At 46.2% G+C, this 15278-nt stretch overlaps 1 protein-coding gene across 2 annotated transcripts; it reads right to left on the reverse strand.

Annotated features, from left to right (window-relative positions):
• Window positions 1-667: 667 nt before the first annotated feature.
• SFTPA1 (surfactant protein A1) lies at window positions 668-2923 on the reverse strand. 2 transcript variants are annotated; one of them, XM_058542632.1, is made up of 4 exons: window positions 2701-2923; window positions 2320-2439; window positions 1544-1621; window positions 668-1044 (listed from the first exon to the last, which is right to left on the reverse strand). In XM_058542632.1, the coding sequence occupies exons 1-4, from the start codon at window positions 2921-2923 to the stop codon at window positions 668-670; spliced, it is 798 nt and encodes a 265-aa protein (XP_058398615.1). The 2 variants fall into 2 exon arrangements, with proteins under 2 accessions (XP_058398615.1, XP_058398616.1); XM_058542633.1 differs by having other exon boundaries at window positions 2320-2379; window positions 2788-2872.
• Window positions 2924-15278: the final 12355 nt, after the last annotated feature.

Raw genomic sequence — 15278 nt, forward strand, 5'->3', positions numbered from 1 at the left:
GAGTTGAGTTGGTACCCCAAGACTCGAGGAATTGGATAATACATGACAATCACTAGGGTTGGGTTGGCCTCCACCATGCTGGAGCACCACCTGGCCTTCTGACCGCATGGAGAGAATGACCAGGTGTGCTCCCAGAGGCCCCAGGCTGCCAGATAATCCCAGATGTGGCCTTACGTCCACACATTTGGAATTTCCCAGAAGTATGCCTGTCTCTATCATTATGCTTGATCAGAATTGCTAAATCTTGAGGCTGAGCAGGTGGTAGGCTGCAGAGAAAGAGTAGAGGGAGCCTGGAAGCAGGCACCCTCTGTGTGTGTGGAGGGTCCTTCCATCCCAGGACCTCATGTTGCCATCTATAAATGAAGGAATTGGACAAGAAGAATAAGAAGGAAGTATCCATCTCTCGCCAAAGGGCAAAGCTAGAGTGGCTGCCTAGAGTGCAGTGCTGAGAAAGGGCCCCAGGGGAGTGTCAGACTGATTAGTGATCATGTGGGAGGAGTCAGGGCCCACCCGGGGAGTGGAGTGGCTAAGAATGCCTCCAACTCTAATAGCCACAAAAAAATTTTGTTGAAAAGGAGTTACAGCATCTCATAGATAAGGTGGATCCTCAGGATGGAGGCTGAAAGGCAAGGCAGGACCCTATATATCCTGTGGCCTCAGTGCCTGCTCAAAACTCGCAGATGGCCAGTCGGTACTGCAGGCAGCTCTTGTCATTCCACTGCCCATCTGTGTACATCTCCACACACTTCTCTTTGCCACGACCCCTGGGTTCCCCTGAGTACCAGTTGGTGTAATTCACAGGAGCCCCATCCAAGTAGTAGAAGTCTCCAGGGGTGGGGCCCTCTTCCAGGCCCAGGTAGGCATAAGTATTGTGCTTCTTCACAATGCTTGCAATGGCCTCATTCTCCTCTGGATTCCTCGGGACAGCAATGCGGCCGCCAACTCTGGCACATGACTCTCTGATGGCATCAAAATCAACCGACTGCCCACTGGTGGAGAAGACCTTCTCTCCCACTGCCAGCATGGACCCCTGCAGACTGAGGACTGAGAGCACAGGAATCCGGGTCAGGCCGCTGACTTCTTTGTCTCTGAGTCCTTTTCCCTCACTTGGGCTCTCTACTTTATGCTTTCTCCAATCTCTTCATCTCTGCCTCTCTCTCTGTCTTCCCTCCCTCTTGCAAACCTAGTCTTTCTAAATTCCCCTCTATGCTCTCACCATTCTATTCACTCATTCATTCATTTATCCATTGAACAATTACTTATTGCCTGTCTATTATGTGCCAGAAACTGTGCAATTTCCTGATATTCAATAGAAAACATGATAGGCAGAGAACTTTCTTCCCCAGGACACAGCGAGCTAATCCATGTCTACTTCTGCCTCCTCTGGGCCGTTCCAGAACATCAGAAATACGAAGCATCATTCTTTTCCCCAAAACCTGCATGTCCACAACTGTTTATCAAGCAGTTCTGGAGCCTGGTGCTGAGGATGAGGGGAACTTATGGCAGACCCCCTACCCTATAAGGCCTCAAGGGGTTCCCTTACCGCCCATCAACTGCAGGATCTGATGTCTGAAGTCGTGGAGTGTGGTTTGGAGCTCCTCATCTAGATAAGCTGGAAGTCCTGTAGACAGACCCCCACCCAGGATGAGGGGCAAGCCAACAAAGACCCTTGCTGCCAAGCAGGTGTTATGCCAGCTGCCAGCCTGTCCATGCCCACTTCCCAGGCCCCAAGTTATAGGGGTCCGTGACACTCAGACACACTTGTCCTTTAATGCAGCCCTGCACTTGCTGAGCCCCCTCCCTGCTCTTCTTTCCTGCCACATCCTTTAATGGCTCTGTCTGCCCACTTGTGTGGGCTTGTGTGGTTTCTGGGCAGGGCCCCCTCTGCCACCCTCCACCAAGGGCAAACGTGGTTCCATCTGCACTCTCCTGATGGATCTTGATTACTACTCAGAACTTCAGGGTTCCCCTCTGTGGGGGGAAGGGGGCTCCCAATCATACCATCTGCCTGGATCCTTGGTCTGTATAACCCCACACTCCTCAGAATGCCCCCAGTGCCTTAACCCTAGGAAGTGCCTCCCCTGCCTCCCAGTGCTGTCCCATTTGCCACACCTGACACCCTGTGTCTCCCCATCAGCAGTTGTGATGCATGGAGCACTTCTAACACCCGTCAGTCCCTGCCTTGTGGCCTCCTACCCAGATCCAGATGTCTCTCCTCAACCTCATATGCTCTTATTTAGGTTGAGCAATATGCCCTTTGGGGGCCTCCACAGGCACTGTGCCCATGCTGCCACTGCCCACTTGCCCCACCCTGCTCACCTGGAGGGCCCCTCTCGCCAGGCTCTCCCTTGTCTCCACGCTCTCCAGCGGCACCAGGGGCTCCAATTGGCCCATCACGGCCAGGGGGGCCTGGCATTCCTCCAGGGGGGCCCATGGGGCCTGCAGAGAGAGGGGGACATGGATGTATGGTACCTATCACCCACAACTGAGTTGGAGCTGATATGACTGGACCTCCATGATCAGCCAGGCTGACTTACCCGTCACTCCATGGGTACTTTGAGGAAGGACCCTCCAGGGCTGCTCCAGTCTAAGGCCCCCAAGAAACTTCCACCACATCCCACCATCTAGCTGACCCTTGGACCCAGCCCAGAGCCCTGCAGAGACAGGCCTTCTGAAAGATCACTGACCCTTATCTAGTACCTGGAGGTCCAGGGTCTCCTTTGATACCATCTCGCCCATCTCGGCCAGGCAGGCCATGGGATCCCGGAGTTCCAGGACTGCCAGGGCTTCCAGCACAAACTTCCTTCACATCACACTTGATGCCAGAAACTGCCAGCAATATGAGGGTGAGGGCCAAATAGCACAGCAGCATGGCTCCTGCCCCAGCTGCTCCTCCTACAGAAAGGAAGGGCCGTTGGCCCATCTGAAGCATTTGCCAAGGTCTCCCCTAGCTGTACGTTGTCAAGACTCAGGCGTATGGCAGATCCTGAGGGCCAGGAGGGCAGGGACAGAGAGGAGCTCCGGGAAGACCCAAACTATTCCTGGAAACTCCCAGCATCATCTGGTATCTAACATGGTCTCACTCCCCATCACTCTGGCTTGAGGTGGTGTAGCACCTGGGCAGGGGAGGAGTAGAGGAAAGAACTCTGGAGAGTCAGAGGACCCAGGTTCTAACAGAGTCTCTGTTCATACCGCGCTGTGTGACGTGGGGAACTCACTTCACCTCTCTTGACTTCAGCTGAAACTTCTGTGCTCTTTTTTTTTTTTTTTGTGAGGAAGATCAGCCCTGAGCTAACATCTGCCAATCCTTCTCTTTTTGCTGAGGAAGACTGGCCCTGGACTAACATCCATGCCCATCTTCTTCCACTTTATATGGGACGCCGCCACAGCATGGCCTGACAAGCAGTGCATCGGTGCGCACTGGGATCCGAACCCGGGTCACCAGCAGAAGAGCACTCGCACTTAACCACTACGCCACCGGGCCAGCCCCTTCTGTGCTCTTGAGACAATATGATTTGTCCTTGACAGGTTGTTGGGAGGAAGGATGTGGTCACTCACTCACTCTGTCTGTCCCTCACACCCTCAACTACTCTCTAAGGATTCATGTCCCTGAGGATGAACTAAGATGACCAGGGCCCACAGCTTGGCCACCCCAAGGTGGTCACCCACTTTTCCCCTCGCCCCAAGGAGAAGGGGGTGTCCCCTTCTCCTTGACGGGCTGTTCTCTGCCCCCTGGCAGGCCCTGCCTAGTCCCTGTTGGGAAAGGGCCTGGCCAAGGAGCACAGCAAAGTATGAAGATATTTGCAAGCCCATCTTCCGCACCCATAGTTATGATTCTGTGAAACAACTCCCACTAGTGCATGGGGAGGCCCCCTCCTTCCCAGTCTGGCCCTTAGTTAAGCCTGTGACTGCTGGGCTGGTTCTCACTGCCTGCAGCCCATGTCCTGGGGAAGCCCTCGGGGATGGGGCTAAACTCACCCAAACAAACAGAGCCCAGGTGGATCTCTGCCTCCAGGTCAGAGTGCAGAGATGGACAGCACCATTTATATGGACGTAGGCTACCAGGCTTCCTCTCCATACCGTAGAGCCTCCCATCACAAGGGCCTCTACTCCAGGGAGGGCCAGGCCGGAAAAACCATCTTGTTTACACAGCACACTTCCTAACAGAGCACTCACACTGGAGGGGCACTTAGGAAACCTGCTAAAGAGAAACTTCAGGTCTGTAAGAAGGGAACTTTCCCCTGGGCTGGAGGTCCCCCACTCTCCCCCCAACAGCTTCCCAAACAGCAAAGGATGAGAGCACTTGCAGAACCCAATGAGGGCACGTGGCAAAAGGAACCCTCTCCCTCCCATGCCTCAACCCCCCAGTCCTGGCTGATGACACATTCTCAGTCCCAGGATTACCATCCCCAAACGCCCACCAGCAGGAGAGAACATACCAGGGCTGGACTCCTTTCTGGAGGAGCAAAGAGACAGATCAGTGACATAGGAGTGTCTCCATGTGACTCCTTCCTTGGGGCCATTCCAGCTCCAGAGCCTCTTTAGCTCTTGGAAGGGTCCATGTAGTTCCAGGCAGTGCAGCAGCCCTGGCTCAAGCTGAGGGTAGTCAGGTCGAGGTGGAACAAACTGTCTGTTGTGGGACAAGCCTCACCACTGAGCCCCCCAGGCTGCCCAGCTACTGCTCTGGAGCCTGCAGCTGAGTTGGTGGGCACATGGTTCAGAGTCACAGGTAAAACCACTGCATGTTCCCCTTTCCTCTGCCCTGGCAGGCTCAGCTGTGGGGAGACAGGACAGTGCCTGGAAGGTCACAGGAGAGCAGCAGTTTCTGGCATTGGCTGTGGGTGACATCTGACAACCTGCAACGGGGATTTCTTTAAGTAGTAGAATGCTTTGTGAAGCTGATTTGATGAGATTTCCTATTCAAGCCACTTGATTGGGAGGGGATCTCTAACTGTAGGGATGGTAACAATGGGGAATCAAGACAAGAAAAAATCACCAGGCTTACCACTTGCAACTGGTTTGAAAAATATTGAGATCCTCAGAGAGAGTGGGAGCTCGGTAATGGAACCCACTCTTGGAGCAGGAGGCCAGTCGAGCCTATTGGGAGCACTGAGTGCTTTCAGCTGCCCTACTGCTGCCTGCCACATGCCCCAGTGTGGGTGTTGGGCCAGGCACGGGATAGGAGAGCCAGGGCCAGTCCAGAACTGGGTAGGTGGGGGAGCAGCTCCATCAAGAGGACCTGAAATCAGCTTGGGGAGGGAGAGTTGTTCTGCAGGTGAAGGAACAGGACAGACGTCTTCTTGGGTAGATTTTGAAGGGTCTAGGGGAGGCAGCTGGGATGTCCAGAGCCATGTGGTTGGTGGGGAGGATGTAGATTTAGGAATCAGACACACCTGAGTTGCAATTTGAAATTTTTGCCACTTATTATCCATGTGGCCTTGGTCAGGTTATATAACTTTTTAAGCCACAGTTTTCTTCTGTTAATTATTATTTTGAAGAAATAGCAAACTTGTAGCAAAGCTGCAGGTACAGTACAAATGTTTTTCTGAACCTATGACAGTAGGTTGCCAACATGGCACTCTATCACTCTGACACTTTTAATTTATATTTCATACAAAGATGTTTTCCTCTACAACCACAACATAATCATCAAAATCAAGAAATTAACACTGATTCAGATATTATTTTTATTAAAAAGTGATAGAATATTATGGAGTATTTTATTTAATCATTTAAGTCACTCATGTAGCTTAATGCCAATATATAAAAATGTGTCATATAAAATTCTAATAAAATGACTAATCTAATTAGCTGCCTGGCCTTACCTCCTTCTCCATCCTGTGTCCCACTGCTCTTCCTTCTGCCACCTCTAAAAGAGAACGCTCCCAGTTCCCAGAACTCAGCTGATTGTTATGTCTCTCTTTCTTTTTTGATTGATTTTGTTCTTGTCTGGAGTGTTCTGACTGCCTTTTCTGCCACGCACAAACACAAAAAATATAGTGAGGGAAGGTGGGAGAGAGAGGGAGGGAGGGAGAGAGAGAGTGAGAAAGAGAAATTATGAAGGGAAAAGAAGGAAAGAAATTAGCATTGATACAATAACTTGAAATAATCTTCAAGCCCCATACAAAATTTGCCAAATGCCCCAATAATGTCAGTTATAGAGAAAGGAGCCAGTTTAGAATCACATGTGCCATTGCATTGTCGTGTCTCTTTAGTCTCCTTAAATCTGAAACAGTTCCTAAGTCTCCCTTAACTTTTGTGACCATAACACTTTTTGGAGACGTCAGGGTTAGTTATTGTGAAGAATGTCTCTCAGTTTGGGTTTTCCTGATGCATTGCTTCGTGACTAGATTCAGGTTCTGCAACTCTGGCAGGAATGTCATAGAAATGACGCCTTGTTCTCATCACATTTAGCAGGTGGCACACAATTTCGATTTATCTCAATTATGGTGATGTTCACTTTGGTCATTTGATTGGCACGGTTTGTGCCGGACTTCCCCGCCACAAAGTTACCTCTTTTTCTCTTTTTAACTAATAATTCTTTTGTGGGGAAGTACTTGAGTACTGTGTAAAGATCTCATTGCTCCACAAACTTTCTCTTTGTATTTCATTTATTTATTCATATCAGTATGGATTCACGCCGGAGGCACACCAAACACAGGCCAGAGGGAGGAGGATGGGAGAGGCTGTCCCCTCAGGATGCAGGTAATAAGGAGGTGCATTACCTGTAGATAATTTTAAAATGACACTATCTGTAGAGCATTTATTAGCACATGGCACAGCAACTCTTAGTGATGTCATCAATAAAATAATCCTTCCCCTAAAATATCATTTGTCTCTCTTAGCTCTAGCACCCCATTCCGGGCCAGTCCCCTGTGAGGACATCCTCTCCACACTGCCCAGGCTCAAGCAGCCCACACCAAGGCACCTCACTGTGGGCAATCTCCCTCTACCCAGTGCCCGCCTCCTTGTGGCAGGACACCCTCCCATGCAGACACCTTCCTCACTGTGACTGAAACCAAAAAGAAAACACTTTCATAAAGTAAGACTGAAGAAGTGCAAAGTGGAGGTCATGCACTCGCCTGAGGATGGGCATGGACATCTATGCAGATTTAAGACCCCCATCTTAGCTGCTCAGAAAACTCCTTGCCTTCCCCACTCTCCAACTGCCCTGGGTTCTAGCTGAGTAGGGAGTCTGTATGTGGCTGCCTTGAGATCTCATTTTGGATCATCACAACAATGCTATGAGGCATGCAGAAAGTAAATCCTCATTTGAGAATTAAGTCAACTGAGGCTGAGAGAGGTTGCATAAATTGCCTGCCTCACCCACAGGACTATTACCCAGGTCTCCTCCAATCCACTTTAAATCCTCTGCCATAACATTCTCACAGTCACCCTTCATTCTACTTGTACCTAAAGACAAAGAGCTAAACAAGTTAATTTACTGATTACATATAGGTCACGGTCTAATCTCAGGAATCTAGGGATCTCAGCTCAACAACATGAAGGAAAAGAGAATTAACACCGTTATTCCCTGACGCTGTCAACACATTAAGTAAATATCACAGAAACGCACATTACATTGGTGCCTCTCCAATAAATGTCATTTCATTAAAAAATAATACATAATAAATAAATCTATTTCTATTACCTAAAAATGACAATTTGTTTAAAAATTTACATTACTTGTTTTTCTTTAAATTTTTACCAACACAGCCTTCTCATATTTCTCTCTACCCTTAGCATCTTCAATACTATCCTGTGTGCCTTCCAAACTACAGAGAAGTACATCATATTTTACACTTTTTTTACCTCTATTGAAATATAATTGACATATAACATTGTGTAAGTTTAAGGTGTACAACGTGTTGAGCTGATACATTTATATATTGTGAAATGATTACCACAGTAATGTTAGTTAACACCTCCATCACCTCACATAATTACCGTTTCTTTTTGTGGTGAAAACATTTTAGATCTACTCTCTTAGCAATTTTCAAGTATATTATGCAGTATTCTTAACTATAATCACCATGCCGTACATTAGATCCCCAGAACTTATTTATCTTATAAATGGAAGTTTGTACCGTTTGACCAATATCTCCCCATTTCCGCCATCCCCCAGCCTCTGCTAACCACCACTCTACTCTGTTTCTATGAATTCAGGGTTCTTTAGATTCCACATGTAAGGGAGATCACACTATTTGTCTTTCTCTCTCTTACTTATTTCACTTAGCATAATGCCCTCAAAGTCCATCCACATTGTTGCAAATGGCAGGATTTCCTTTTTTTCTCATGGCTGAATAATATTTCATTGTAGATATATACTACATCTTCTTTATCTATTCATCCGTAGACAGACATTTAGGTTGTTCCCACATTTTGGCTACCATGAATAATGCTGCAATGAACACGGGGGTGGAGATGTCTGTTTGAGTTCCGCATTGTTTCATGTACCTGTTGGCCATTTGTATGTCTTCTTTGGAAAAATGTCTGTCAGTTCCTTTGCCCATTTTTTAATCAAATTGTTGGGGTTTTGGTTTTTGAGTGGTATGAGTTCCTTGTATATTTTGAATATTAATCTCTCATCAGATATATAATTTGTAAATATTTTCTCGCATTCGGTAGGCTGCCTTTTAATTTTGATGATTGTTTCTTTTGCTGTGCAGAAGCTTTTTAGTTTGATGTAGTCCCACTTGTTGATTTTTGCTTTGTTGCTTTGTAGTGTAGTTTGAAATCAGGAAGTGTGGTGCCTCCAGCTCTGTTCTCCTTTTTCATGACTACTTTGGCTATTCAGGGTCTTTTGTGTTCCATGCAAATATTAGGATTTTTTTTCCTATTTCTTTGAAAAATGCCATTGAAATTTGGATATGGGTTGCAGTGAATCTGTGGATGGCTTTGGGTGGTATGGACATTTTAACAATATTAATTCTTCTGATCAATAAATGCAGGATATCGTTCCATTTATTTGTGTCTTCTTAAATTATTTCATCAAAGTCTTATAGTCTTCAGTGTGCAGATCTTTCACTTCCTTGGTTGGATTTATTCCTAGGTATTTTATTCTTTTTTATGCAACGGTAAATGAGATTGTTTTCTTTATTCTTTATTTCTCTTTCTGATAGTTAGTTATTAGTGTATAGAAATGCAACAGATTTTTGTATATTGATTTTGTATCCTGCAACTTTACTGAATTTTTCTATTAGTTCTAACAGTTTTTTGGTGAAGTCCTCAGAGTTTTCCATATATAATATCATGTCATTTGCAAATAGTGACAGTTTTACTTCTTCCTTTTTGATTTGGATGCCTTTTATGTCTTTTCCGTGCCTAATTGCTCTTCTCTGGCTAGGACTTCCAGAACTATGTTGAATAAAAGTAGTGAGAGTGGGCATCCTTGTCTTGTTCTTGATCTTAGAGGAAAAGCTTTTAGCGTTTCACCATTGAGTATGACGTTAACTGTGGGCTTGTCATATACGACCTTTACAATGTTGACGTACTTTCCTTCTATACCCACTTTGTTGAGTACCCACTTTTTGTTTTTTATATAAATGGATGTTGAATTGCTGGAATTTTGATAAGAATTGTGTTAAACCTATATATCAACTTGGAGAGAAATGCCATATTTATGATGTTGAGTTTTCTAGTCCATGAACACAGTACATCTCTCCAGGTGTTTGGTTCTTCTTGCATATGTGTATATGTTTTTTTTTTTTAATTTTTTGTTTATTGCAGTAACATTGGTTTATAACATTGTATAAATTTCAGGTGTACATCATTATACTTCTATTTCTGCATAGATTACATCATGTTCACCACCCAAATACTAATTACAACCCATCACCACACACTTGTGCCGAATTACCCCTTTCCCCCTCCTCCCTCCCCACTTCCCCTCTGGTTTACTTAACTATTTTATTTTAAAGCTGATTGTAAATGGCATTGTATTTTTTATTTGTTGTTCCTGTGTTCATTGCAATTATATAGAAATACAACTGATTTTTAATGTTGTCTTGTATCCTCTGATCTGGCTGAACCCACTTATTATTTCTAGGAGTTTTGTAATCTCTTTGGCATTTTCTATGTAAAGGATCATGTCATCTGCAAATAGGAACGGTTTTATTTCTTCCTTTCCAATCCGTATGCTTCTTATTTCCTTTTCTTGCATTATAGCACTGCTGGAACTTCCAACACTATATTGAATATTAGCGGTGAAAGCAGATATCCTTCTTCTTTTCACTCTTAGGGGGAAAACATTCAGTCCTTCACCATTAAGTATAACCTTAGGTGTAGGGTTATTTTAGATGCTCCGTATCAAGTTTAGGCAATTCCCCTCTATCCCTATTTTTCTGAGAGTTTTTATAGTCAGTGGAAGTTGAATTTTGTCAAGTAATTTTTCCACATTGATTGATGTAATCATGTAATTTTTCTTCTTTAGCTTGCTAATATGGTGGATTACATCAATTGATTTTTAAATATTGAAGCAGCCTTGCATCCCTGGAATAAAACCTAGGGTTGTCAAGAGTTTTTGTCTATAAGGAATATTTGTCTGTAGTTTTCTTATTTTTGTACTGACTTTGTATGCTTCTGGTAACAGGATAATACTAGTTTCATAAAATGTGTTCTTTACTCTTATTTTTTGGAAGAGATTGTGTAGAATTGGTGCAAATTCTTCTTTGAATGTGTGGTAGAATTGTCCAATGAAATCATCTAAACTTGGAAATTTCTTTTGGGGAGTTTTAAAATTATGAATTCAGTTCCATTCAGTTATAGGGCTATTCAGATTAACTATTTCATATTTGGTGAGTTGTGGTAGCGTGTGTTTTTGAAGAATTGGTCTATTTCATCTACATTGTCAAATTTATGTATATAGAATTATTTATAGTATTTCCTCTTTATCCTTTTGATGTCTGCAGGGTCTACAGTGACATCCCCTGTTTCATTCCTGATATTGGCAACTTGTTGAGCTTTATTGAGGTACAACTGACAATTAAAAACTATATCTATTTAAGGTGTACAACTTGATGATCTGATATATATGTATATCTCATATATATATACACATTGTGAAATAATCATCAAAATCAAGTTAAACATATCCATCACTTCACATAGTTACCTTTTTTATGTGATGAGAACACTTAAGATCTACCCTCTTAGCAAATTTCAAGTGTACAATGCAGTGTTGTTAACTAAAGTCACATTGTTGCACATTAGATCTCCAGAACTAATTCATCTTATATAACTGAAACTTTGCACCCTTGACTAACATCTCCCATTTCCCCCTCCCCCAGCCCCTGGCAACCATCATTCCACTCTCTACTTCCATAAGTTTGACTATTTTCGATTCCACCTATAAGTGAGATCATGCAGTATTTGTCTTTCTGCGTCTGGCTTATTTCAGTTAAAGTAACGTCCACTTCCTCTTTGCTCTCCCCTCTCTGGAACTCAGTTTCCATGTGTGTACACAGGGCCCCCAGTTCTCTTTGTGCAGAGCCCCATGGAGCTTAGTTTTGGTTCATAGGATGACTACCTCCTTCCCACCCACTCCACCAATCCAGCAAGGAGCCAATGGATTGCCTTCAGGAGGTGTACACTCTGCTGGAGAAAATCATCTGAAATCTCCTCAGAGCTAAAGCTTTACATCCTCAGAAACACCAAATTTTGGCTTTTGCTCTCTCACTCACTCACTCATTCATTCATTCTATAAACACACGTGGAGCATGCAGCACTTACTCTGTTTAGGACCTTGCTCTGGGGTTTAGGTGGGGTGTGCTGGTGTGATTATTGTGGGGTTGGAGGGGGGCATAAGACTATTTCAGAGTCTGGGATTGCATGGGGGTGTGGCAGATATTTTGAGATTGTCTTTTTTCTCATGGCTGAATAATGTTCCATTGTACATATATATATATATATATATATATATATATATATACACACAACACACACACACACACACCAGATCTCCTTGATCCTCAGTTTCCAGTGGGCCAGGCAGGGAATATCCAGAGCTGTGACCTACCCTTCAGCCTCCCATGGAGCTTTTGGAATTTGACATGGTGACTCTTCTCTGCCCCAGGTCAGCAGGGGGAATGAGGCTGCCCTGCCCTATGGAAGGTCTTCCTAGGCCAAGCTCCTGGGTCCTGCCTGCGGCCTGATCCCTGGGTTCCAGAGGGGCTGGGAACAGAATGCCAGGAGTGTCTCGCACTTACAGAAAAAACTAGAGAGGGTAGTGGGTGATGGGAATGGTGGGTGTGGACTGTGCTCTCTAGGGCCTGGGGGCTTTGCCTAAGGGAGGTTCTCTGAGAGCCCAACCCGGCTCCACACTGGCTGGGTGACCAGGGAGCAGCATCCTGGGTCCGGGCTGCCTGGCTGGCAGAGGTTCCATCCTCAGGGTTTGGCTTATTGTGCACACATGGCCAGCTGTCCCCTGGCATTGGCTTTAACACAGTCAGGGTTTAGGGGAGGGAAAACATCTCCTGTAGGAGCCCCAGAGCCTGTCATGCCTGAGAAGCAGATGTGGGCAGGGAGGAGCCCAGGGACCCAAAACCTTCCTTGGCAGTGCCAGCTAAGAGGCTCAGGGGTCCCCAGACACCAGGTAGGTGGGACTTCCCTTCTCCACTCAGAGATGCACCAGTTCTCTGGAGGGTTCCCTGGGTAAGGAGCTCCTAGTTCAAATCCAAGCCTCTCCCCAGATTTATGTGCTCCTTTCAGAGGCCTTGGAAGGGATCCAGAAGAACCTTCACTCAACCTTCAATGTCAGCTCTACATTCTCTCCTCCAGGAAGCCAGTGCTGACTCCAGAGCAAAGCGAGTGGCCCTGCCCGGCTCCCTGTGCTCTGAGTCCACTGTTGGGAGCAGCAGCCTCTGAGCCACCTACTACCGTCTCCTGGTGCTCAAGCTGGAGTCTGTGGTCCCTGCGGGTCCTTCCGTGGGCCCCATGCCCCTTCAAGAAGCAGTCCAATGAATTCTATTCCATCTGAGCCAATGCCTTCAGCCCTGACCCCCGTTTCTACTGCCCCTGCCTCCATGTGGGGTCACATCTCTGATCAAGCCAGTGCCCTGCCCAGAACACTGCAAGATCCCCAGTACTAAGGGCCCATTTTTGCCATTCAAGGCCTCCCCCCAGGGGTCCCTCTCACTGCCCCTTTCAGCACCCACTGCTGCCAAATTGGCCTGCCCTGCACTCTCCCCTCTGGCCCTTTGTTTAGGCTGCTTCCTCGACCTGGAGGGCACCTTTTTCCATCATTCATACCAAATCCTTCCTAAATTTAAGTCCAGCTCATGTCTTTCCCTCAAAGGAGTCATCACTGATGCTGCACACCACCCCCCAGAGCTGGATGGGCCTCTGCTTTCTGAGTCCTCTGTCCCCACTGCCATAGTCACTCACATTCACGTCTCATCTCCTCATACACACCTGTGGACAGGGCGTCTGGACCAGTCACCCTATGGTCCTCCTGGCTCAGAGCCCAGAGCTAGACTACAGCAGGAGTGCAGTGAACAAGGGTGCAGAAGGGACTGGGTGGGGCACCCCGCTTCCTCCTTCCAATCTTGGGCCTGGGATTGGAATGCACCCTGAGTTTCTCTATCTTATCTGCTATGAAGCCTTCAACGAGAGACGGTGAGGCAGGAGTGATATGGGAGGTTTAGGTAACAGAAGCCCTCATGAACACAGTAAGATTTTGGTTTTTCCATGATGGAAACAGGAAACTCTGAAAGAATATTTGAATTCAGGCCTGACCTTGTCATTTTACACTGCTTGATGCACCAAAGGCAGGCTTGAGGACAGCAGGACGAGGTGCTGAGAGACTGCCCCAAACAGCTGTAACAGTCTAATGGTCTAGCTAGGATGTTTTTTTTAGTTAGAAGGACATGGACCCAAATAATGAGTCATGGGCAATAGTTATTAGTTACTCCTCAATTATCTGTACTAATGGTGGCCCACTAATGGCAGGGTTGCCAGATTTAGAAAATAAAAATACAAGACACCAAGTTAATTCGAGTTTCTGATACATAACAAGTAATTTTTAATATAAGTATATTACATGCAACATTTGGGACATACTTATACTAAAAAACTATTTATTGTTTATCTGAAGTTCAAATGTAATTGAGCACCCTATATTTTACCTGGCAACCTGACCTGTAGGAGCTTGCTTTTGCGGAGGCTTCTGATGAGGCAGGAGAGACTTCCCTGGGCTTGCTGTTGTGTTACAATGTTTCGTTTGGGACCACATCATCACACTTGATGATTTGGGGCTCAGAAAAGGCTTTCCTGAGCTCTGTGTGGCTGGTGAGCAGGCGCTCTGAAGCATGGGATGTGTGGGCATAAGTGAGGCTGGTATTTAAAACAAGCCCCAGCTCTCTCCAAAGCTGGCAGGGGACACCCAGGAGCCAGGGCAAGAATGCTCAAGATTTGCTTCACGTCCATCCACTGCGGCTGCACGGCCTCCACCTGGACTAGAGTGCATCTCCTGGGGTCTTCGTGGGGAAGTTTCCATGAGTAAACAGGAAGGGCAGCAAGGTAAGACACAGTAGAACAGAGCACAGGAAGCACCAAGTGTGGCTGGGGTGTCTGGCCAGACTTCCTGGGTGTCAGTGTCTGTCAAAGCAGGGCATGTTAGTGCTGCCTAAATAGCTACGGTAGATATAGCCAAAGGTTAGCATATGTTAGCATAAGGGAAGTTATCTTGTAGAGGGGAACCATGTTGGAGCTATAAATAACCCAGATCCACAGGCACCCCTCTGTTGAGTCTGCAATGCTTTACTTTGCACGTAGCCTGGATAAGTCCACCCCTGCTTGTGAGCAGTATGCATGCTCTGCTACCTTCTCAGGCTTAGCTTATACATAGACCTCCCTATTGTGATAAGACAGTAACTTTTTGTTCTTTAAGTTTTCCCAGGAATGTAATGACCTTCAGAAAGCAGCCCTATGCTGGTACCCAACGCCGGTGAAAAGGAAAAGGGATGATGCAGTGTCTCAAGGACTGCACCACCAGACGGTCACATTCCGAGACCCCCTCCTTTCAGCCCGTTTGCCCTATATAACTGCTTCACAATTTTGTAGTTTTAAGATGGTTCTTTAAGGACACGAGCCCGCCATCTTCCCCCTTGCTAGCAAGCTATAATAAAGACTCTTTCTCTCCTACCACCTTGCCTCTGGACGGTTGGCTTCTCTTTGTGGTGAGTAGAGGACCCCTATTCGGCGTTGACAGGCAGAGGCTCGAGTTGTCCCCTTCTCTGGGACAGCGGGCTCTAGATATGCACACAGCCCAGGGATGAGGT

The sequence above is a fragment of the Diceros bicornis genome, chromosome 6 (genome assembly GCF_020826845.1).
Source record: "Diceros bicornis minor isolate mBicDic1 chromosome 6, mDicBic1.mat.cur, whole genome shotgun sequence".
Taxonomy (NCBI): Eukaryota; Metazoa; Chordata; class Mammalia; order Perissodactyla; family Rhinocerotidae; genus Diceros; species Diceros bicornis.